Raw genomic sequence first — 22,489 nt, forward strand, 5'->3', positions numbered from 1 at the left:
TAACAAGGCATTAACGCCAAATACTATTACGAGTGTGAATAACTCCGCTGCATATAAAATCCCCTTCAAAAAAAAAAAAAAATAGCACAGAATTTTCTTTTGCATTCTTTTTTTTCATTCATTCATTCTCATCAATTTGAGGGTAATGGACATGCAAAGCTCGAGTCAGATATCAGCCTGTAGTTCTAAGCCATTCATCCCTAGACAGACATAAACTGACAATTAGCTTCTGTGTGGTTGTGCTATATTATACAGTGATGCACACTAGTTAGTTTCAATTCACCCCCTATATAGCCCACGTGTGTTTACTTTCTTCACTGAGCACAAGTAAAATGTCCATCAATCCATGACCATTGCCATTGTTGTTTAGGTTTATGTCTCATCTCTCATCTCATCTTCAACCGCTTATCCGGGATCGGATCGCAGGGGCAACAGCTCCAGCAGGTGGACCCCAAACTTCCCTTTCCCAGGCCACATCAGCCAGCTCTGACTGGGGGATCCCGAGGCGCTCCCAGGCCAGTTTGGAGATATAGTCCCTCCACCTGGTCCTGGGCCTCCCTCGGGGTCTCCTCCCAGCTGGTCGTGCCTGGAACACCTCCCTAGGGAGGCGCCCAGGTGGCATCCTTGCCAGATGCCCGAACCACCTCAGCTGGCTCCTTCCCATGCAAAGGAGCAGCGGCTCTACTCCGAGTCCCTCACGGATGACCGAACTTCTCACCCTTGTTTAGGTTTATGTTCATATGTGTGTACATATATATATATATATATATATATATATATATATATATATATATATATATATATATATATATATATAAATGATATATATATATATATATATATATAAATGATATATATATATATATAAATGATATATATTTATATATATAAATGATATATATATTTATACTTATGTTGTACATAGTTGTTAAATGTTTATACCTACATCTGTTCCATTTTTTTTTTTGTCCTAGTTTTATTTTTTATATATATTTTTTCTTGTTTATTGTAAACTTGTGTATGTACATTAAGAGTGAAGTGGAAACCGGAGTCAATTCCATGGCCAATAAAGCTGATTCTGATTCTGAATTTGAGGATAATGGATATGCAGTTGAATCCATGCAAAGCATGAGTCAGATAACAGTCTGTAGTTCAAAGCCATTCATCCCTAGACAGATATCAACTGACCAATAGCTTATGTGTGGTTGTGCTATATTATACAGTGTCCAGTGATGCATACTAGTTAGTTTCAATTCACTCCCTATATAGTCTACATGTGTTTACTTTCTTCATTGAGACACAAGTAAAATGACCATCAATCAAATCTCAGCTTTAAGAAGAGAAGAGATTAGTGACAAAATGAGAAGATTGAGGCAAGGCAAGGCAAGTTTATTTGTACGGCACATTTCAACAACAAGGCAATTCAAAATGCTTCACATAAAACCATTAAAAGCATCAAAACACAAGGCAAAAAAGGAAAAACAATTAAGAAACATTAAAAACAGTCATTAAAACACTAAGCCAGTGTAACGACCTCAGATTGAGATAAAAAAGAAAGAGAGAAGGTGATGGAGATGAAAGGGGGTAGACCAGGTACTGCTCACTGTACCAGGATAGGATTAGAATCTCACCTGGTCAACTTCAAAGTGTTATTACCTCAGAAATATATATATTATTAAAGTTATACAGTGGAAACTGTAAGCTCAATTTAAAAAACATACACCGAGCATAAATATAGCGTAATAATATAATTTTATTGTATAAATATATGTTATTATAAACACACATTTTTCTTATATATATATATATATATATATATATATATATATATATATATATATATATATATATATATATATATATATATGCTGTTGTGACTTTTTGTTAAATTTAGGCAAACTCCAGTACAAAGATGAAATTGAGGTGTATGTAATTTTAGTAAATTATTTGTATTCACGTTGGTAGGAGAGACAAGTGACAGAGAAAGGTACAAGCAGTGATTATTATAACAGTGAATATTCTAAGATTAAAGTTTGTATCATTCATTGAAACTTTTAACTTGATTCTCATGTATTACAGCTTGACAAATCATTTACACTAATGCCCACTGACATGGTTTTAAATCCTCTAGTCAGCCAATGTTTTACTCTTCAAACATTTTAAACGCACATATTTAGATCAGGGAAATCATTTTTTTTGGAGGCATGCCCCCAAAGCCCCCTTGTAAACTCAGTTTTTGGACCTGTGTATATTTATGTGTGTAAGCACAGTGTTAAAGAGCTTTGAGCTAGGGTTCATTGTGTAACTAATTAATTAAAAGTACATAAGTAGATTTTGTGGTGAGAACTGCGCAAACCTAATTGCAAATCTGATTGATATTTGTGTAGAGCAAGGACTGTTAAAGTGTGTTACGTCAGCTAAGGTAAGTTGGTAGCCTTCTGGTCTGCAGGACAAAGGAAAGGAAAGGTGACCAAAACCGCAAATTAGAGTATGACGGGGAAAGAGAGACAGAGTTAATCAGTTAATCTATGTGTTTCTGTGACAGAGGGAGGGGAGAGGGAGGCAGGCTGTGTGTTGCATAACATTATCTCCTTTGGACATTTAAATCACATTATCAGGTTGCTAGTCTTTATTCATAGAATGCATAACAATAACATATAATAATAAACACAAGCAATCACTATTTTTTGTTCTCTCCTGATTTCAGAAGTTGTCAGGATTTCAAAACTTGCATTTTAAGTAAACATTACACTGCAGGCCACCATTTGATACTATGATACTGGATACTATCTCTATCTCTTATGTCTTATTTCAGCCACCATGCAGTGTCTCTCTACAGCATGTTGGTCGCATATGAGCCAGGCTGCAGTATCTTAAGAGTAACAATGAGCCTGATGGATTTTCTAAACCAGGGGTAGAAAAAGGCATAGATCACTGGGTTAAGACAGGAGTTGAAATAAAACAGACAAATTACAAAGGCAGCAGTTGAGGCATTGAGCAAGGTGTCCTGGCCTGTGAGTACAACACAAAAATATGGGCAGAGGCACATTAGAAAGACAACAATAACAACACCAAGAGTCCTGGCTGCTTTCATTTCAGATTTTTTAGCAGTTACACGTACTGAACACTTGAGAGAGAAAGCTGCAGTATGAGACCGCATGACACGAGCCTGAAACACAGCCACCACAAATACTCTCATATACAGAACTATGATGACAGTGACAGGACCGATAAAGGACAAAAAAACATCTACAAGTCCAGCAATGTAGTTAATGACAACGACACACTCTCCAAAGCAGGAATTATACCTGCCTGGTTGTTCCAGGTTATCCTTCAGCAACAGACTGTGAATGAAAGCAGAACATATCCAACACAGACAAACACAGATCTTAGCTCTTTTTTGTGTGACTTTGTTGGGATAATGTAGAGGATCACAAATAGCCACATATCGGTCAACTGATATGAGCACCATGGTTCCTACTGAGGCAGAGGTAATCATATAGTCCAGAACATAATACAAAATACACATGAGGTCACCGAGCAACCAGCAGCCGTCTATGAGCAAAATTTGAAAGAACATGAGGAAGCCAACGAAGAAATCTGATACAGCCAGAGAGAGGAGGAGGAGGTTGGTGGGTGTGTGGAGCTGCCTGAAGAAATCAGAGAACAACATGCTTATCATTATTGATAGTCAACTTATATTATATCTATATTATATTAAGAGGTAAAAGCATTGACTGAAACACAAAAACATATTTCCTTTACAGTCTGAGATATGATATTTTGTTTCTTTCTGTAAAGCTACCAGTTTTATAAATTGATAAAACATATGAATACTTGAAGTGGGAGATGGAGATGATGACGAGCAGGTTGAGAGTCACAGTGAGCAGAGAGATGGAGGACAGTAAAATGTAAGTGAGCATAGATACAGAGTGAGGACGCATGGCCTTCCTGCAGGAGGAGTTGAGGAGTTCTGGAAAGCAAAGTTCGACTTCTTCAAGGCTTTTCATTGTCAGAAAGAGGAGACAAAATGCTGCTGTGCTCGTCATACAACTGATTAATCTCTGTTCTTCCTCCACATCCCTCCTTGCTCTTTTACTCTGGTGACAACTTTCTATTAGTGGGAGTGACTGAATTTCTCGCTTACTGTTTCATCTTCATTGGGCTTTTCCTTGCATTCACCTCCCCCTCCTCTTTCTTACTTTTTTTTCTTAAACAATTACAAGTTCCATCATGCTCTGCAACGGGGAACAGCAAGTCTAATCATAACGCAGCCACTGTTGCCTTTTTAGAACAGTTGTGACCAGGATAAGAAGAAGGGAGTGTACAGCTTATGTCATGAACTTGGATAAGATATAGAAGTTGTTGTGGTTTTCACACTACATGACTGACCAGAACGACGTGACATGGCCGTAGTCATGCTTGAAAACATGTTCAAATATTAGCCTGTCTTAAACAAATCTTTAAGAATTGGTCAGTCATGGTGTTATGTGTTATGTTTATTCATGTAGACATCCAACACCTGAGGTTGAACAACAACTTTGGTCTGTGTTGCAAATTAAAGAATTACAAAGTTCTTCCCTTCCCTTCAGAAGCTCTGATTATGCAGAGTCTCCAAAAGTTAGCTTTATGAAGACGGGTGCGAGTGGACGTTTTCTGATATCATTCAGGTTGGAACAGATGTATGTGAGGTATGCAGGGGAAGACCAGTGGCCGAGAACCTTGACGATATGGTCGGGGTCAGTTGAAGATAGTTGCTGAAAACGGTGGGACCGGAGTCGACAGAGGGTTGGAGGCTGGTGGCAATGGTCTGAATTTCTTGTAAAAGAAACGGGAAAGTAAGTCTGGAACCAAGTTTTGTGAACTGAGATGCGGGAGACTCGGATGCCGAACTGGTGCTGAGCCGAAACCAAAGTGAGCCTCCGCAAGAACTGCATTATATCGAGACAATAAGACCGTCCTTTGTTAAGGATGTCTACGATGCCGCCGTTTTCTGGATAGATTGCGATGGTCTTTTTGGACCATTCATGCTCCCAAAGAATGGCTTCTATGACTACAGGACACATTTCAGAGATCGTGGAAGAAGGGATGAGGGATGAGAATTTGGGCAGCCTTTCAGCTGAGAACCACTTGCCTCTGCCGAAGCTGATGGAGGGGGCTGCGTCTGAATAGTTTGATGTCTTCTGGCTTGGTGATATTGTCGTTATAAAAGAATAAGATGTCATTCCAAGAGGAGAGGAACTGGCGCCACAGTTTTAGCTCCGTTTACGTGCTTCGTCAAGTGTGACGTGGTCGTGGTTCTTTGGAACAGATGCGGCAACTGAAAGGAGGTTTGACGAGGAAGATCGACCGGATGGTGCGGAATGGCTTAGTTTAGGTGATATAGCAGCGAAAGGGGTCGGTATTTGTTGCATTTTAGGCCCAGGAGGAAATTTGAAATGAGTAATGAGATCCGATGGATTTTCTCGGGAGGTAAAGATTCTTGGAGTGCGACGGAGTCGAGGGTGATACCAAGGACTTCCAAGGACGTGCTAGGACTTGTGGTTTTTTTCTGATAAAAGGGGAATGCTGAGTTCCTATATTGCAGAAGTCAGAGTGTGTAGACCGTGTGCTGGGGTTGAGAACGGTAGCGTGACAGTGAGGAAGTCGTCTAAGAGATAGATGACATATGGGAGTTCATGGACTTTAGTCAGGATCCATTAGAGTGCTTCGGATAAGTAATTTGAAATTTTCTGACTGCTCTTGCAACCGAAGGGGAGATGCATGGCAGAGTAATATAGAGCCTTCCTCAGGACAACGGAGAAGTACAGGTAGTCAGGGTGGGTGGGAAGGACTTTGGAGGTGCTGGTGACGTCTGCCTTTGATGAGAGGTCTATGATAAGTCTATTTTCCTTGACTATTTCCTAGTAGCTACGCTGAATGGACTGATTAAGAAAATTGGGAAAGATGGGCTAGTGAGTTGACCGATCATGAATGCGTCGTGGAATTCCTGGGTGGGTGGTTTATCGACTGTGTCAGGCTCTGAGATGGCTGATTGCAAATTTGTTCATGTCTAGGAGGATTCTGTTTTTAACCTGCAAACCTGGGTGGAAGCCAAAGGTGAAACCTCGTATGAGGAGCATTTAACGTTAATTGGGGTATTGCGATGCTTACACGGCTGCTGTGCTTGGTTGGATTGTGGGGACAGGTTGGTTTACTGTGGATGGGTATGGAGGAATCGGCAGCTAGAGGTGTTGCATCCTAGGACGTCTGAGTTATGCAAACCATCCTACCGCCCTGGTAGAGTTGGCTGGGTGGTGGCTGGTTTAGGTTTGAAGGATGGTGTGCTGACAGGAGGTAGGTTACAGTCGATGATGGGGCTTTCTTTACTAGGAGCTGAAGTAAAAGGCAAGGGAACTGTGAGGTTACATGTGGTGGCCAGATGGGATGGTACACCTTGTAATGGGAAAAATGTCTTTTATACTTATTAGTGTTAGGTGATAGGTGTAGGAAGCGGACCCAAACACACACTCACACAGCAGGTTGAATCCAGTGTCCAGTGGGCCAAAGTCTCTCCTTCTCCCCTCCGGAGTCGGGAGGGAAACTCTACCGAACTCTCTCACCGGGAAAAGGTCCGAACAGGATCAGTTGAGGCCGTGGATCCGGCAGGCAACCGGTGCCTGAAGACCTCCAACGAGCAGGACAGCAGGACTGTGTGGAAACCCGAGGACCTACACAGGACTGCCAGGACGTCGGCAGGTGTACTCCGAGGTACTACACTGGACGGCCTCTTCGCACAGGTGATTCCCGAGGATCTACACTGAGTGGCATGAGTGCTGAAGACAGCCAGAGGGTCAGGACAGGATCTTCTCAGCAACAATTACTCAGACTTACGCGACTAGGAACTGGACTGGTAAACGGACGGACTGACGACGAGTTGGAGGAAAACCGGGGTATTTAAGCCAGCTGGACATGATCACCGGAATGCACCACAGCTGAGCCTACGGAGAGGGGTGTGGTAGTGGGCAGAACTCGGGGTGGAAACTGCAGGCTGACACAAAAAACAAAACGCAAGCACATGGCACTCAATAACAAACTAGACAGAGGATTGAGAACACATGCGAGGAAAGGTGATTGTGGAAAAACAGAGGAGCACACACTAGGAGCAGACAGGAATCCTAACAATTAGGGGTTTATACTTATTAAATGTTCATAATCAGATCTTATAGTTTTTGTGATAGTCCCTGAAGCCCCCTCATGAACTCAGTTTTTGGACCTCTGTATTTCTACAGTAAAATCCTGTGTACAGCCATGGCTGTGCTTAGAGCTGAGCTCACCAAACTATAGCTGGTACCACTCCACCTCCCGCACTAGCTCTGGTTTCCTTCCCCATCAGAGAGGTGACGTTAGAATCAGTAGTCTAAAATGTGCAACAAATCTACTTTACTATCAAGGATGAACTGGAAACCATAATCAAGATTGCTAAAGTTGTTATTCAGTTTATGACAAAAAGAACAATGACAGACGGAATATGCCAAGTGAGAGATGGAGGGAAGTGATGAAGACTGAGGTGAAGATTACTGCATACAGCAAAGTAGAGGCAAGGGGTTTTAGTCTCTGTTGGAGAGAAGAAATAGCAGCAGTAGGAAGGATGAATCAGCTGTTTATCAGAGAGAACTCAGCAGTTTCTCACAACCAGTCTCAGGAAATGGAGGCACCAGAAGGAGCTGACTTCTGTTTTCCACTACTCCTCAACAACTCCTGCAGGAAACCAGTGCCGCCTCAGTCCGACGGCATCCTCGTTCTGCTGTCTTTCATCTCTGTGCTCACCGCAGCTCTCAACCTGCTGGTCATCATTTCTATCTCCCACTTCAGGCAGAGATTAACCTTCAGCATGAATCAATACATGTTCTGACAATTTACATGAATTACATGTCTTCCTTGAAATGGTCTAGTTAATAATATATAACTTTGTTTTAACAATCCTAACTTTAAAATATGATGTGTTCAAATACAATGTTAGACTCCAAAATACATTTATTGATGTTACTAACAAGCTACCATTGATAATGATCTCATGAATAATTATATTCTTCCTCTCCAGGCAGCTCCACAGCCCCACCAACCTCCTCATCCTCTCCCTGGCTTTCTCAGATTTTCTCGTGGGCCTCCTGCTGATGCCGGTTGACATCCTTTCAGCAGAGGCTTGCTGGTTTCTGGGTGACCTCATGTGTGCTCTGTATTATGTTGTTAATTTTATCATTACTTCTTCTTCGGTTGGAAATATGGTGCTCATATCAATTGATCGTTATTTGGCTATTTGTGACCCTCTACGCTATAACACCAGAGTTACTTTGGACAAAACAAAAATCTGTGTTTGTCTGTGTTGGATTTACTCTGTTCTCTATAATAGTCTCATTTTGATGGACTTTGTGAGACATCCTGATTCACATAATTCCTGTTACGGAGAGTGTGTAGTTGTTCTTAACCATATCACAGGATCTGTTGACTTTGTCTTCACCTTTATCGGCCCCATCACTGTCATCATAGTTCTGTATTTGAGAATATTTGTGGTGGCTGTGTCTCAGGCTCAAGTCATGCGGTCCCACATTGCAGCGGTCTCACAACAAAGTTCAGTGGGTGTAACTGCTAAGAAATCTGAGATGAAAGCAGCCAGGACTCTTGGTGTTGTTGTGGTTGTGTTTCTGATATGTTTCTGTCCATATTACTCTCCATCCTTTACAGGTGAGGTTATTGAAGACAGTAGTTCATCCACAATGTTTGTAGTCTGGCTGCTGTATTTCAACTCCTGTCTTAACCCAGTGATCTATGCCTTCTTTTACCCCTGGTTTAGAAAATCTATTAAACTCATAGTCACCCTCAAGATACTGCAGCCGGGCTCTTGTGATTGTAAGATACTGTAGAGACAGACTGATGAGTAACTGTATATATTAATGAGGAAATTGATTTGCTGTTGTTACTGAGTCACTGAAGCAAACTCGAAAGGTGTAACAGCCGGGAAAAATATAGTTAAAAAGTGAAAGTACTGTTTTTTTAATATTTTGAATCTGTAGTTGACATGTAACACATTCAATTTGAGGTCAATTAAATGCTGTTTTGTTACTATGTTGTTCTATTGTTATGTTTAAATACACTGAAGCACTTTAACTTAAAGTGAGTGCACTCAACTTATCTTTACATTATGCATGCCTTTAGTTATTCCTTACCTGTATCTACAGTTTTCTGTTGGTGTGACAGATCTATTTCTATTTTTTTTTCTTCTCATGGGACCAGCTTGATTTCATCATATACAAACGTTTGTACTGTGAAGAAAAATATTAAGATAATTGTGAGAGTTGCTAAACTGTTATGAATAATTAAGCTTTCAAAATGTTTTAAGATGCTTTTTTACTATTAATAATTAATTGTAAAAAGACATTTACTCAAAAATTAAACTAGAGAAATACTTATTAATTCAGTATTTAATACGATTGTGAAGTCATTAGGTATCAATAATAAACAACACACATTGGATTCATGTTTTGATGTTATATATAAAACTCATCATTTAAGTCATTTTGTCTGACAGAATACGTTCTTGAGTAATGTGGTTCGTCTAGCTTACACATAGTGTTAAATGTTTCATAATTTAAATAATAACTTTTCACAGACTGAGCTGCTAACCTATAAAGGCTCAGGTTAAATCAATTCAATTAAATACGTTCATATTGTTATTCATAAATTGCTCTGTAAGATGCTTTAAAATAAACAATTAAACTGTTCCTATTGTAAATATAGTAATCATATTAATATTGATTGATAGACTTTATTTCAGACTTGGGATCCAGAGAGACAAATACATAAAATGACATACACAAACAGTAAAGTACATAGGCCTAGCAATGCCTTACAAAGAGACAGCTGTACCAATGTCGCCACAGCTGGGACTGGTAGCGTAATATGACATCATTTCATATTTGCTTGTCATTTAAACTAATATTTAATATCTATCTGTTATATAAATAAACAGCAGATGATCATGGAGATTGACCCATTCATATAAGCATTATTTCATGACACAAAACATATCACTTTGGCAGTTTCCTCCCATATTTAGGTCGTATTGTTTACTGAATCAAACAATGTATATGCATAGAACATTTTCTAATGTCTCTAATAAACCTAAAGTCCTGGCTGCCTTCAGCTCAGATTTCTTAGCAGTTACACTCACTGAACACTGGAGTGTGACACCTACAAGGTTAGACCGCATCATGGCTCGTACCTGAGCCACGTCCACCACAAATACTCTCATATACAGAACTATGATGACATTGTAAAGGACGGGAAAAAAAGTACCGCAACATAATCAATAACAACACACTCTCCAAAGCAGTTGCTATGCCTGGTTATTTCAGCTTATTCTTAAACTGTACACTGTGAAAAAGAGCAGAACATATCGCACGCAGACATACACAGAATTGAACTCTTGTTTGAGGGACTTTGGTGGGGTAATAGAGAGGAATACAAATAGCCACATAGTGGTCAACTGATATGAGCACCTATATAGTATTTTACCAAAAAATATGAGGGCCATGATGGAGATGGGTCTGCCTCTTGGAGCGCAGATATAGCAAATGGCACCCTATTAATAATGATATGAAACTTTCATTGAACATGGGTGATTACCAAGATACCACTTTGAACTATTCATATATGTGGATCACTTTGTTGGAGGGTCTATCTCCGTAGTGCAACTTGTTATGTTTAATAGTTTCTCAAACAGAGGAAAAATAGCCCACAGAGGAGAAGAAGCCCCCCCCCAAGTCTCCAACTGCATGCATTACCTTATATGGTGGTGACCTAAGGTCTCCTCTCTCACAGACACATGATATATTCAGCAAATCCTCTTCTGGTTTAAACTTCAACAAGTAAACATTTTGTAACACATAATATTCATCACTAGAAGCGCTTTTAACATAGATCTCTCACAAACTGCACTGCCTGCACTGTCCATGTTTACGCCCTTGGTGGTACTGATATTGTCATATAATTCGAAGCAAGAAAGTAAAAATTTCCCAAAATGTCTATAACTTTTCCTCTAACCTCAGACACAGAGTAGTGAAGAGTCACAACTTGATCAATCCTTGATTGACACCTTTATAATGACTCTGGAAATAGGATCTTTTCTTTTTTTTTCAAATACATGCATATAACAAGGCTGTGTTTACTAGGATCTGAGGTAAAAGGCAAGGGAGCTGTGAGGTTGCATGTGGTGGCCAAATGGGATGGTGTCCCCCGAAGGTCGCAATTTGGGGAAGAGCGAGCTGCGAAAACCCAACGATTTAACTTTGGGTCTTATGTTCCCCAGTATGTTCCCTGATTTAACTGCTGCAAGCAACCAGCAGCTTTGGATGCAAACATAACATGATGTGAATAAAAAGTTGCCGCAGAACAGCAAGGCCAGGTCAAGGATCAGCAAAAAGTAGTCGTCCAACTTGGGCCTGCGGTCTGGGAAGGCAGAGCAGATGATGTCATGGTACAGGAATAAAGAGTAGACACATTTGATTGTTTGAGTGCAGGGCGGCTGAGAGCGGGGCAATTCCCTTGGAGATGTTGGGACTGCATGAGGATGGATTGGTTTATTGAGCAAGGTCGATGTAGTTACCGGTGAGGATCTGTTGCCTGAGCGTTTGACACGGGTGATGGTCGGGTGGGTGCGACTGGGCGTAATGGAGGTAGTGCTGTGGCTAAAGTTAAGAAAATTAAGTCGGAACAACGCTGTAACTAACTGCTGGCGGAACTGTGGAAAAAAGGGGAGTATTTAAGGTGGGATGGGTAATGCTAGTGGGGGCTGTAGGAAGGGAGAGGGAGGGGGAAAGCAAAAACAGGAACAAACAATAGTTTTTGGCCAATGATCCACCGTGGATCCCTGTTGTTAGAGCGGTCTTTACAGCTGAGGTAGCCGGTGTCAAAGTCTGAGGAGTAATGTTGGCAGAGGTGGGTGGGACATGAAAGGCGGAAGCAAGACAACAGGAAAGGCTGCTGGGATGGAGGGATGAATATGCATGGCTTTATAGTGAAGTCTGTGGCAAAGAAATGTCAAGGTGAGATGTCTCTGCTACAGAAGAAGCTTGAAGAGGGTGGGATACGACCTGGCCCTCTAAAAGGGCTGATGTGGATGCCTGCGTCATGATTTCATCGAGGTTGCGGCTGATGTGGTGCGGAGAACCTGGAAGTGCTCTAGAGGAACGGAGAGCGAGAGTGTGTTATGCTGTGCGTCCGTGAACAGTTTCGAAAGTTTTGCTTTTTAATTGGAAAGGGATGTTGCGCTGAATAATTGCGTTCTTCAGACGAGAGACGGTCCACTTGGAAATGTGGGATATGCGGCCGTAGTTCCAGCATCTGGATCTGGGAGAGTGGCGTCAGGACGCCGAAGTCGGAATCTCCCCCCGAGACTGTTTGTAAGGGCTGATGACTTCGGTGGATGGATGTCCGGTACTTCAGTATATAGCTGGTCATCTTCAAACAGTTTGTTATTTGAAGGGTAGAGAAAGAGCCTTTGTACAAAGTATGCGGTTTAGGTTTTGCTTGTCTGTCGCACATCTTGTAGAAACTGAGTCAAAGAGGAAGTCAGTGGGTCAAATATGCTTAAATACTTTGTGCAGAGTAAATGAGATATGTTCGGGGTGTAGTCCTTGTTAACGAAATAAGTTATAAAATTTAATATAATAGTGTGACCAACACTTTTGAAAACCCCCTTGAGACACCTGGAGCTTAATTTTAAAGACAGAATTTGCTCGCAAATTATAGGGGTGGCCTCAGTGGTCTTTAGTCTATGTGCTCATCTTCTCTGTTGCCCATTTGTCTTAGTATTTCCAAGTCAAGTGTTGCAGAGTTTTTTTTGTGTATTTCACATTGGTTTTATAGCTTACTTTTGTATTTCTTGACTCTGCCTTTGCTTTGTGATTTTGGATAACTTTGCCTCAATTTGTACTGAATTCCCGTGTACTGAAGCTTTGCGTCAGTAAAAACACTGTTTGATTCAACCAATACCTTTAAGCCCTATTGGCTTCCTTGGTTCTTAGTTTGCTGCCACAACTGGCACTGACAAGTCCATGTGGCAGCCGCATCGACAATAAAGCCTTTTAACATGGCCCACTCGGATTCCACCCTAAATATTTCAGGCCTTGAAGTTAAAAAGCTCTCAGACCAAAAGAAACGTACATGTGAGTTGTGCACTCAGTGCACATTCTTTACATTACAGTCATTTAGCAGACGCTTTTATCCAAAGCGACTTACAATAAGTGCATTCAACATTGGTAATCAAAAGAACTACTAGTCGCCAGAAGTCATAAGTACATTTCCTTTTCCAAACAAGCATCTAAGAGCATGAAGCAGAGCATAACTCAGAGCCAAAGTACAGTGCAGAAACAAAGAAAAATAGTTAGTGCAAAAAAGTAATACGAATACAATAAGTGCAACAAGCTAGTATGAATACAATAAGTGCTAAGTGGAAGGCTCAGGGTAGCACTTCCTGAAGAGGTGGGTTTTCAGCCTGCGCCGAAAGATGGGCAGCGACTCTGCTGTCCTGACATCAGTGGGAAGTTCATTCCACCACTGTGGGGCCAGGACAGAAAACAGCCGTGACCGGGTTGATCGGCCACAGGGACCTCTGAGCGACAGGGCAACCAATCGCCCCGAGGCAGCAGAGCGAAGTGATCGGGCGGGGGTGTAGGGCTTGACCATGGCATGGCGTGAAGGGACAGAGTTTGTCCAAAGAAGAAGTAAGGGTTGAGAGGAGAAGATCAGTCGCAGTGTCAGGGAATAGAAGAGAGAAGGATTCAGGGTCAGGGAGAGCAGAGGTAACAGAAGAGGAAAGATCAGCAGGGGAGAGGGAGCGGAGATGACTACGGGTAGAAACCATGTGGGTAGGTGGAGGAAGTGATGGGGGAGAGGATAGGGAGAGGGAGTAGGACATGAAATAGTGGTCAGAGAGCTGGAGGGGAGTGACGGAGAGGTTAGCAGTAGAACAGTGCCTAGTGAAGATAAGATCCAGCTGGTTGCCGGCCTTGTGGGTAGGAGGAGAAGAGGAGTGGTAAAGGTCAAAGGAGGAGAGGAAGGAAAGAAGAGGTTCAAACTTATCGGTCTGGATGTTGAAGTCACCGAGCAGGATGAGTGCCGAGCCATCGTCATGGAAGTGCGAAACTAATGTGTCGAGCTCCTCCAGGAACTCACCAAGAGGCCCTGGTGGGCGATACACAACAGCAATGGTGAGCTTGACTGGATAAGTGTCAGTAACAGCATGAAATTCAAAAGTGGACGGGGAGAACTGTGGAACAGAGACAAGAGAGTATTTCCATTTTGGGGAAATTAGCAGGCCAGTACCACCACCCCGCCTCCCAGCTCTGGGAGTGTGAGAGAAAGAGTACACATCTGACAGAGCTGCGGGTGTGGTGGTGTTTTCTGGTGTGATCCAGGTCTCAGTTAGAGCAAGAAAGTTAAGGGAGAGCAAGGAAGCGTAACCTGAGATGAACTCAGCTTTCGGCACTGCCGACTGGCAATTCCAGAGCCCCCCTGCCACCACTTGCTCGCCCCGAGCTGAGAGAGTAGGATAGATGAGGTTAGTGGGGTCACGGCTCCTGAAAGCGGCCCAATGTCTACGTGACCGCTGGGCAGAGGAACGGACAGAAATTGGATGCAAACACATGGTAGTACACGCTCGAGAAGCAAGAACAAGATACTTATCTTCTATCTAAATGCAGGTGAGTTTAGAAGTTCAGCTGTTCCTCCAGGAGATGGATACACTCCTGGGTACACTTCTTCTTTTATACATACCAGTTTATAAGTTGGAAAGGGCATATACATGTTTTTTGTGTGTACACATTAGTATACATTTGAGTTCTGTAAGGCAGTCCCCCAGCTTACAGCTCTGCTCTTCACCCGAGTGTCCAAGACATACGGCCGCAGATCTGATGATATGATCACAAAGTCGATCATTGATCTTTAGCCTCAGGTGTTCCAGTACCAAGTGCTCTCATTAATCACCCTATGCTCTAACCTGGTGTATATTATGGCCAATCTATAACTGGCACACACGTCCAGTAACAAAGCAGGACTGATGTTCAGACTGGGCAAGCAATTCATCCCAGTCACCCCCCTTCAGGTTCCTCTATTATTGCCCATGTGTTGAAGACCCCCAGCAGAAGTAAAAAGTCCTTCCAGATAAGTCCCCTCTCCAGCACTGAGGAGCTGCGAAGAGGATGTGAGTCGGCTCCTTCACAGACAGAAGATCAGGAAGGCTGCGGGCCAAGATGTGTCAACCTCGTGCCTGAAAGTCTGTGCTGACCAGCTGGCCTCCATCTTCACGCAGGTCTTCAAATGATCACTGGAGCTGTGTGAAGTCCCCTCATGCTTCAAACGATGCACGATTATGATCTGTAAAAATCTGTATAGTGCCCCCTGGGCAGACCCACTTGCCACATTTATGCCTCTAACGCTGTGCTCTGTAGCTCAATGCTAACACACATTAGCTCTAAAGATTGCCAGTAACCTGAGGATTACAGGGATATGACTCATATTCCTATGACACACCATCACAGAGTTATTAGGTATCAGACACCAGCAATACCAAACTCAATAGCAATTTACATCATAAACGGCACCTTACTTTTTGATGTTTTGCAACAAATGGAGAACTATTTCCGTTCAATTTCACCATCCCTGTGCTCACCGGACACCCCTCTAACTGAATAGAGAGGTTTAGTCTCTCTCTGTGACTGCTAGCTAAAAGGAGAGGGATATAAGTTTCAGCAAATCAGATTTTAGATATTTGACGATCCGGTAGTGTTTTTATTGTGACTGGCTAACGATTCTGTCAATCAAAGGCACAAGGGATCCTTTCAATAGTATGGACTCTGATGCGTCGAAAGAGGGTTCATTGACTCAAATCGACCAATCATAGGCTAGTAAGGTCCTGGAAGGTCCTGGAATTCAGGCTCTCAAAATGATACCAAACTGCTGTATTTGGATAGATTGAACACTATTAGTGATAAAAGAAGTGAAATATATAATTATATAGTATATCAAATTACAATGGAACAGCTGGAACAAAATTACATTTTGGTTGACCTCGCCTGACCTCTCTATACTAAAACCTCTCTAACTTTTTTTTGCTCCACTTTATCAAAGTAAAAAGAGCTTGTCCATATATTGTGCTATGATGTGGGAGTTTAAACCTTGAAGCTACATAATTCCAAAAAATACATATCCTGAAAGTGCTTTTGTTTTCACCGAAAATAAAAAATTTCAATTTGTGCTGTGTGCCATCCTAACTTACTCTTAATCAGTAACATATATTCTGGTAACTACACATCTGAACAAATCTCTTGTCATCCAATGTTTTGATCTTCAAAAATTTTAAATGCACATATTTAGAAAAGGGAAATGGTTTTTTTTGGAGGCATGCCCCCAAAGCCCCCTTGTAAACTCAGTTTTTGGACCTTTGTATATGTATGTGTGTAAACACAGCGTTAAAGAGCTTTGAGCTAGGATTCATTGTGTAACTAATTAATTATGAATACGTAAGTACATTTTCGGTGAGAACCACACAAACCTTATTGCAAATCTCACTGATATTTGTGTAGAGCGAGGACTTTTAAAGTGTGTTACGTCAGCTAAGGCAAAGTTGGTAGCCTTCTGGTCTGCAGGACAAAGAAGCGCAAAGGTGACCAAAACTGCACTTAAAAGGAAGAGATGTGCAGATTAGAGTGTGACAGGGAAAGAGAGACAGAGTTAATGTATCTGTGTGTTTCTGTGACAGAGGGAGGGGGAGAAGGAGGCAGGCTGTGTGTGAGAAATAGTGTTGTATAACATTATCTCTAATGAACATTTAAATCACACTATCAGGATGTTAGTCTTTATTCATATTATAAATATCATATTATATAATATTCATTCAAAGCAATCAGTATTTTTTTGTTCTCTCCTGATTTCAGACATTGTCAGGATTCAAAAACTTGCATTTTAAGTAAACTTTACTATTGTTTGTTCACAAGAAAACACTGCAGGCCACCATTTGAATCCAAAACCTCTTAAGCTTATTTTCTTCAGGATTAATTGTTGAGGTGTCCCTCATTGAAAAATGTATCTTTCAAGCCTGTAAAGCAGTTTTCTTTTTACCTGCCGATTATATACTCACATTACTACCTGTCATACTTAACAGTGAAACCAAACAAACACAATTACACTTGTTCCTTCACATTACATGCCTGCAAGTCAGCCACTTCAATCTTTACATTGTTCTAAGTTTGGCTGAGTCATCTTGCTAACTTTATTATTAAACTAGTGATGTGTCCGCTGCATACTGTCTCTGTCCATTCAGATGTCCGGGTTCTATATTTAGTTAATTTCTGTGTTTGGGATCCCCAAAAGAATACAGAGTGGTTATGGCTCAATTACTACATTTTGGTTGTCCTTTAACAGGGGCAGATCAAAAATTTCAAAATATTTAGTGTGTTATTTTCAGAGTCAAGGTACATTGGAGTGATTTTGTAAACTTGCGTAAGAGAGAACAAGTTTTATTCCACCTCTCACGGTATGGGCTAACCAAACTGAGGGAAAGTAAGTACAGGTGCTGAACACAGTTTCACAACTACCTGAAAGAGATAATCAATAAAAAAGTCGACCAATTAAAACATTTTTGCAGACCATTTGTAAAATCTGTGAAAGGCCCCTTGACATGATGCTGACAGGCTCCTTTTTCTAAACAGGAAAGAGAGAGATGCATTAAAGTGACGCAGTACAACTAAAGACCTGTTGGATCCAAGAAAAGAAAACAATATTTAGTATATTATATTAGTCCAAAGATCCTTCAACTTATTTTTTATATGTGTGCCTTACAGGAAACATATAACAAATAAGGCAACACATTTTCTAGAGTCGAGTAGTTGTAGATTTCAGTGTTGCATTGAAACAGTACACAATGTAGAGACACATATATGATCTGCATGTAATAGTGCTCATACAAAGGTCATTGTAACAAGACTTTTACATCTGTTACTAAATTCTCACCACCATGACCAAGTACATTGTTCTGTCTTATTTCAGCCACCATGCAGTGTTTCTCTAGAGTATGTTTGTCACATATGAGCCAGGCTGCAGTATCTTAAGAGTAACAATGAGCCTGATGGATTTTCTAAACCAGGGGTAGAAAAAGGCATAGATCACTGGGTTAAGACAGGAGTTGAAATAAAACAGACATATTACAAAGGCAGCAGTTGAGGCATTGAGCAAGGTGTCCTGGCCTGTGAGTGAAACACAATAATATGGGCAGAGGCACATTAGAAAGACAACAATAACAACACCAAGAGTCCTGGCTGCTTTCAATTCAGATTTTTTAGCAGTTACACGTACTGAACACTTGACAGAGAAAGCTGCAGTATGAGACCGCATGACACGAGCCTGAAACACAGCCACCACAAATACTCTCATATACAGAACTATGATGACAGTGACAGGACCGATAAAGGATAAAAAAAGATCTGCAAGTCCAGCAATGTAGTTAATGACAACGACACACTCTCCAAAGCAGGAATTATACCTGCCTGGTTGTTCCAGGTTATCCTTCAGCATCAGAGTCTGAAGGAAAGCAGAACATATCCAACACAGACAAACACAGATCTTAACTCTTTTTTGTGTGACTTTGTTGGGATAATGTAGAGGATCACAAATAGCCACATATCGGTCAATTGATATGAGCACCATGGTTCCTACTGAGGCAGCGGTAATAATAAAGTCCACAACAGTATACAGAATACACATGAGGTCACCGAGCAACCAGCAGCCTTCTATGAGCACAATTTGAAAGAACATGAGGAGACCAACGAAGAAATCTGATACAGCCAGAGAGAGGAGGAGGAGGTTGGTGGGTGTGTGGAGCTGCCTGAAGAGATAAGAGGACAACATGCTCATCATTATTGGTAGCGTCAATTGTCATATTAAGAGATAAAAGCATTGACTGAAACACAAAAACATATTTCCATAACCGATATGTTGTTTTGTTCCATTAACCATTTGTCTCCGTACAGCTACCAGTTTTATAAATTGATAAAACATATGAATACTTGAAGTGGGAGATGGAGATGATGACGAGCAGGTTGAGAGTCACAGTGAGCAGAGAGATGGAGGACAGTAAAATGTAAGTGAGCATAGATACAGAGTGAGGACGCATGGCCTTCCTGCAGGAGGAGTTGAGGAGTTCTGGAAAGCAAAATTCAGCTTCATCAAGGCTTTTCATTGTCAGAAAGAGGAGACAAGATGCTGCTGTGCTCGTCATACAACTGATTAATCTCTTTTCTTCCTCCACATCCCTCTTTGTTCATTTACTTTGGTGTGAACTTTCTGTTAGTGGGAGTGACTTATTGTTTCATCTATCTTCATTGGTCTTTTCCCTGTATTTCACCTCCCCCTTCTCTTGTGACCAGGACAAGATGAAGGGAGATTACAGCTTCTGGTTACCATTATGCCATGAACCTGGATAAGATAAAGAAGTTGTTGTAGTTTTCACACTACACAAATTAATAGAACAACGTGACATAGCCGTAGTCATGCTTGAACACATGTTCACTTATTAGCCTACAGATCTTGACAATGTAGGTCAGTCAAGGTGTTATGTGTTCTGTTTATTCACTTAGACATCCAACACCCAAGGTTCACGACAACTTTTGTCCGTGTTGCAAAAGCAAGAAATACAAAATACCTTTTGTCACAGGCGACTCCTTTGCCAGGTTTCTCTTTAACGTGTGTATTCCACTTTCATTGGTGGTAGCTAACTGACAGGTCCAGATATTTAGAATGCTAGATATGTGGAATAAGTCTGCAATGCGAAAATCACAAACAGAATTGGTAACATGGGACAACCCTGATGGCCAGCATCCACTGAAAATGTGTTTGACTGTGTTTGGCAAGTCTCAGGTCTTCAATCTGGAACTTCCAGAGCTGAGGGGAAATTAATGCAGAAGCCTGGTCACCTTTCATTTTCGGCCTACTTTGGGGAAGGAAGACATGAAACAAGGGCAAGAAGATGAGGAGACTGAGAGAAAAAGAAAGAGAGAAGGTGATGGAGATGTAATGGGAAGAGCAGGTACTGCTACCGTGCCCAGGATGGGATTATAATTATGCTGTCCAACACAAATAAAAACCCATCTGATCACATTCAAAGTGTTATTACCACATAAATATAAATGTTATTTGGGTTATACAGTGGAATCTATAGGCACAATTTAACAACACAAACACCTAACATAGTTATAGTGTGATTAGTATGATTGTGTGAATATGTTATTAAAAAAACACATTTTGCTTACATTCATGGGCAGTTTTGAGATATATTTCTATAATTCAGGTAAACTCAAACACAAAAATGAAATCAAGACAGTGTACATATGTTGGTCTCCCGTCAGTGTATGATGACGGGCACACCAAAGAACGGCAGCAGACACCTTGAATACAGTTTAAACAAATGTTTTATTGAGGGTGCCTGTTCTCTAGTTACACTCTTCTCTTGCTGTTCTTCTTCTGAGAAACTTTACTAATGTCCAAACTAGACAACAATACCAAAATAACCATGCGGTCACATTCACCAACGGGTTAGCTTGTTAGGCTAATCCTAATAACGGCATTACAGCCTGTGTCTACCACTAAAAAACCAGATGGTCAACATGCCAAACAACCGAAAAGTTGCTGAACAGAGAGCGCTTAACTTACAGAGGAAGTTCAACAGAAATCCGAGCTATCAACTAGAGCACACACTGCCTTCAGGACGGACCTCATGGACAAAGGTTACGCTGTGCAACTATCACGATGAGCTTCAATGCAATGTGGATAAAGTCTGGTATATACCCCACCACGGTGTATACCATCCTGTGAAACAGAAGTTAAGGGTGGTGTTTGACTGCGGTGCATCATATCAAGGCACGTCATTGAACGAACAACTTCTACAGGGACCAGACTTAACCAGCAGTCTTGTAGGTGTCATAATACGATTCAGACAAGAACCGGTGGCACTTAAGGCAGATGTGGAGTCGATGTTCCACCATTGTCAAGGTGGCAGAAGAGGATTCTGACCTTCTTAGGTTCCTGTGGTGGCCTGGGGGAGACCTCACGCAAGGTTTGGTGGAGCACAAAATGGTGGTACACATATTTGGCGCTACTTCTTCACCTAGCTGTGCCAGTTTCGCCTGAGGAAGTGTGCTGAGGATCATAGGAAAGTGTTTGATCCAGAAGTGGCTGACACAGTGCTTCAGAGTTTGTATGTGGATGATTGTCTCAAGTCTGTGGCAACAGAAGAGAAATCAGTTGTGCTGTGTCAGGATCTGAGAGCAATCTGTTCCAAGGAAGGTTTCCGTCTCACAAAATGGGTCAGCAACAGCCGTAAAGTCCTAAACTCAATCCCAGGTGGTGAGCTGGCCAAAGACGTGAAGAATCTGGATCACGAGCAAGACAAACTCCCAATTGAGAGAGCCCTGGGTGCATACTGGTGTGTTGAGTCAGACACATTTCAGTTTAAGATTACTGTCAAAGATTTTCTGTTTACCAGAAGAGGTCTCCTTTCGGTTGTTAGTTCAATCTATGACCCCTTAGGAGTTCTCGCACCAGTAGTGTTGCCAGCAAAGAAAATCCTTCAGAATCTGAGTCGGATGAAAATAGGCTGGGATGACGACCTACCAGAAAAGGTCAAACAACAGTAGACGGATTGGTTGACAAAACTTCCCAATCTAAAGGACTTCAAGATCAACCGGTGCATCAAGCCACCAGGATTTGGAAATCCTACATACGCAGAGTTGCACCACTTTGCGGATGCAAGCGAGGAAGCTTACGGCACAGCTAGCTAATTACTGTTGCGGAACGAGAGAAATCAAGTTCACTGCACATTCATGATGGGGAAGGCCAGAGTGGCGCCTTTAAAGCAACCTACTAGCTAAGATACACAGTGGCGTGGTTCCTGAAGCTCAAAACCTTACTGCTGACATTCTCACAAAAGAGAAGACAGCTTTATGCAGTCTTCAGTCAATCTCACTTGGATAAGAGTCAGCAGGTTCAACAAGTGAATACAGTCATGAAGAAATTCAAAGCAGCATATAAAGGATCATCCTGCTCAGTTGAAGATCTTGCAAAGTCTGAGCTGGAAATCATCAGACTCTGTCAAAGGGCAACATTTTCTGAAGAGATTTCATCTCTAAGCAAAGGGCAAAACATAAAACGGAGCAGTCATCTGCTTAAGCTAAACCCTATGCTTCAGGATGGAGTCTTACGTGTTGGAGGAAGACTCAGTCGAGCTGCTTTGCCAGAAGAATGTAAGCAGCCCGCCATCTTGCCCACAGACCACCATGTCACCAACATACTCCTGCACAAGATTCACGAGGACATTGGGCATGCTGGAAGGAACCACATGCTTTCTAAAGTGCGCCAAAAGTATTGGATTCCCAGTGCCATCACATTAGGAAAATAGTCT

At 41.6% G+C, this 22,489-nt stretch overlaps 3 protein-coding genes across 3 annotated transcripts; 1 reads left to right on the top strand and 2 right to left on the bottom strand.

Annotated features, from left to right (window-relative positions):
- Positions 1–2,833: 2,833 nt before the first annotated feature.
- LOC137890100 (trace amine-associated receptor 13c-like) lies at positions 2,834–4,049 on the bottom strand. Its single transcript, XM_068734200.1, has 2 exons — positions 3,838–4,049; positions 2,834–3,650 (listed from the first exon to the last, which is right to left on the bottom strand). The coding sequence occupies exons 1-2, from the start codon at positions 4,047–4,049 to the stop codon at positions 2,834–2,836; spliced, it is 1,029 nt and encodes a 342-aa protein (XP_068590301.1).
- A 3,638-nt stretch (positions 4,050–7,687) lies between these two features.
- On the top strand, positions 7,688–8,903 carry LOC137890066 (trace amine-associated receptor 13c-like). The gene is made up of 2 exons (XM_068734163.1): positions 7,688–7,854; positions 8,084–8,903. Exons 1-2 carry the CDS (start codon positions 7,688–7,690, stop codon positions 8,901–8,903), a joined length of 987 nt encoding a protein of 328 aa, XP_068590264.1.
- A 9,199-nt stretch (positions 8,904–18,102) lies between these two features.
- Positions 18,103–19,312, bottom strand: LOC137890076 (trace amine-associated receptor 13c-like). The gene is made up of 2 exons (XM_068734172.1): positions 19,101–19,312; positions 18,103–18,919 (listed from the first exon to the last, which is right to left on the bottom strand). The coding sequence occupies exons 1-2, from the start codon at positions 19,310–19,312 to the stop codon at positions 18,103–18,105; spliced, it is 1,029 nt and encodes a 342-aa protein (XP_068590273.1).
- Positions 19,313–22,489: the final 3,177 nt, after the last annotated feature.

Source organism: Cebidichthys violaceus, unplaced genomic scaffold (assembly GCF_023349555.1).
Source record: "Cebidichthys violaceus isolate CVI_PGR_0920_01 unplaced genomic scaffold, fCebVio1.0.p SCAF_61, whole genome shotgun sequence".
Classification (NCBI taxonomy): domain Eukaryota; kingdom Metazoa; phylum Chordata; class Actinopteri; order Perciformes; family Stichaeidae; genus Cebidichthys; species Cebidichthys violaceus.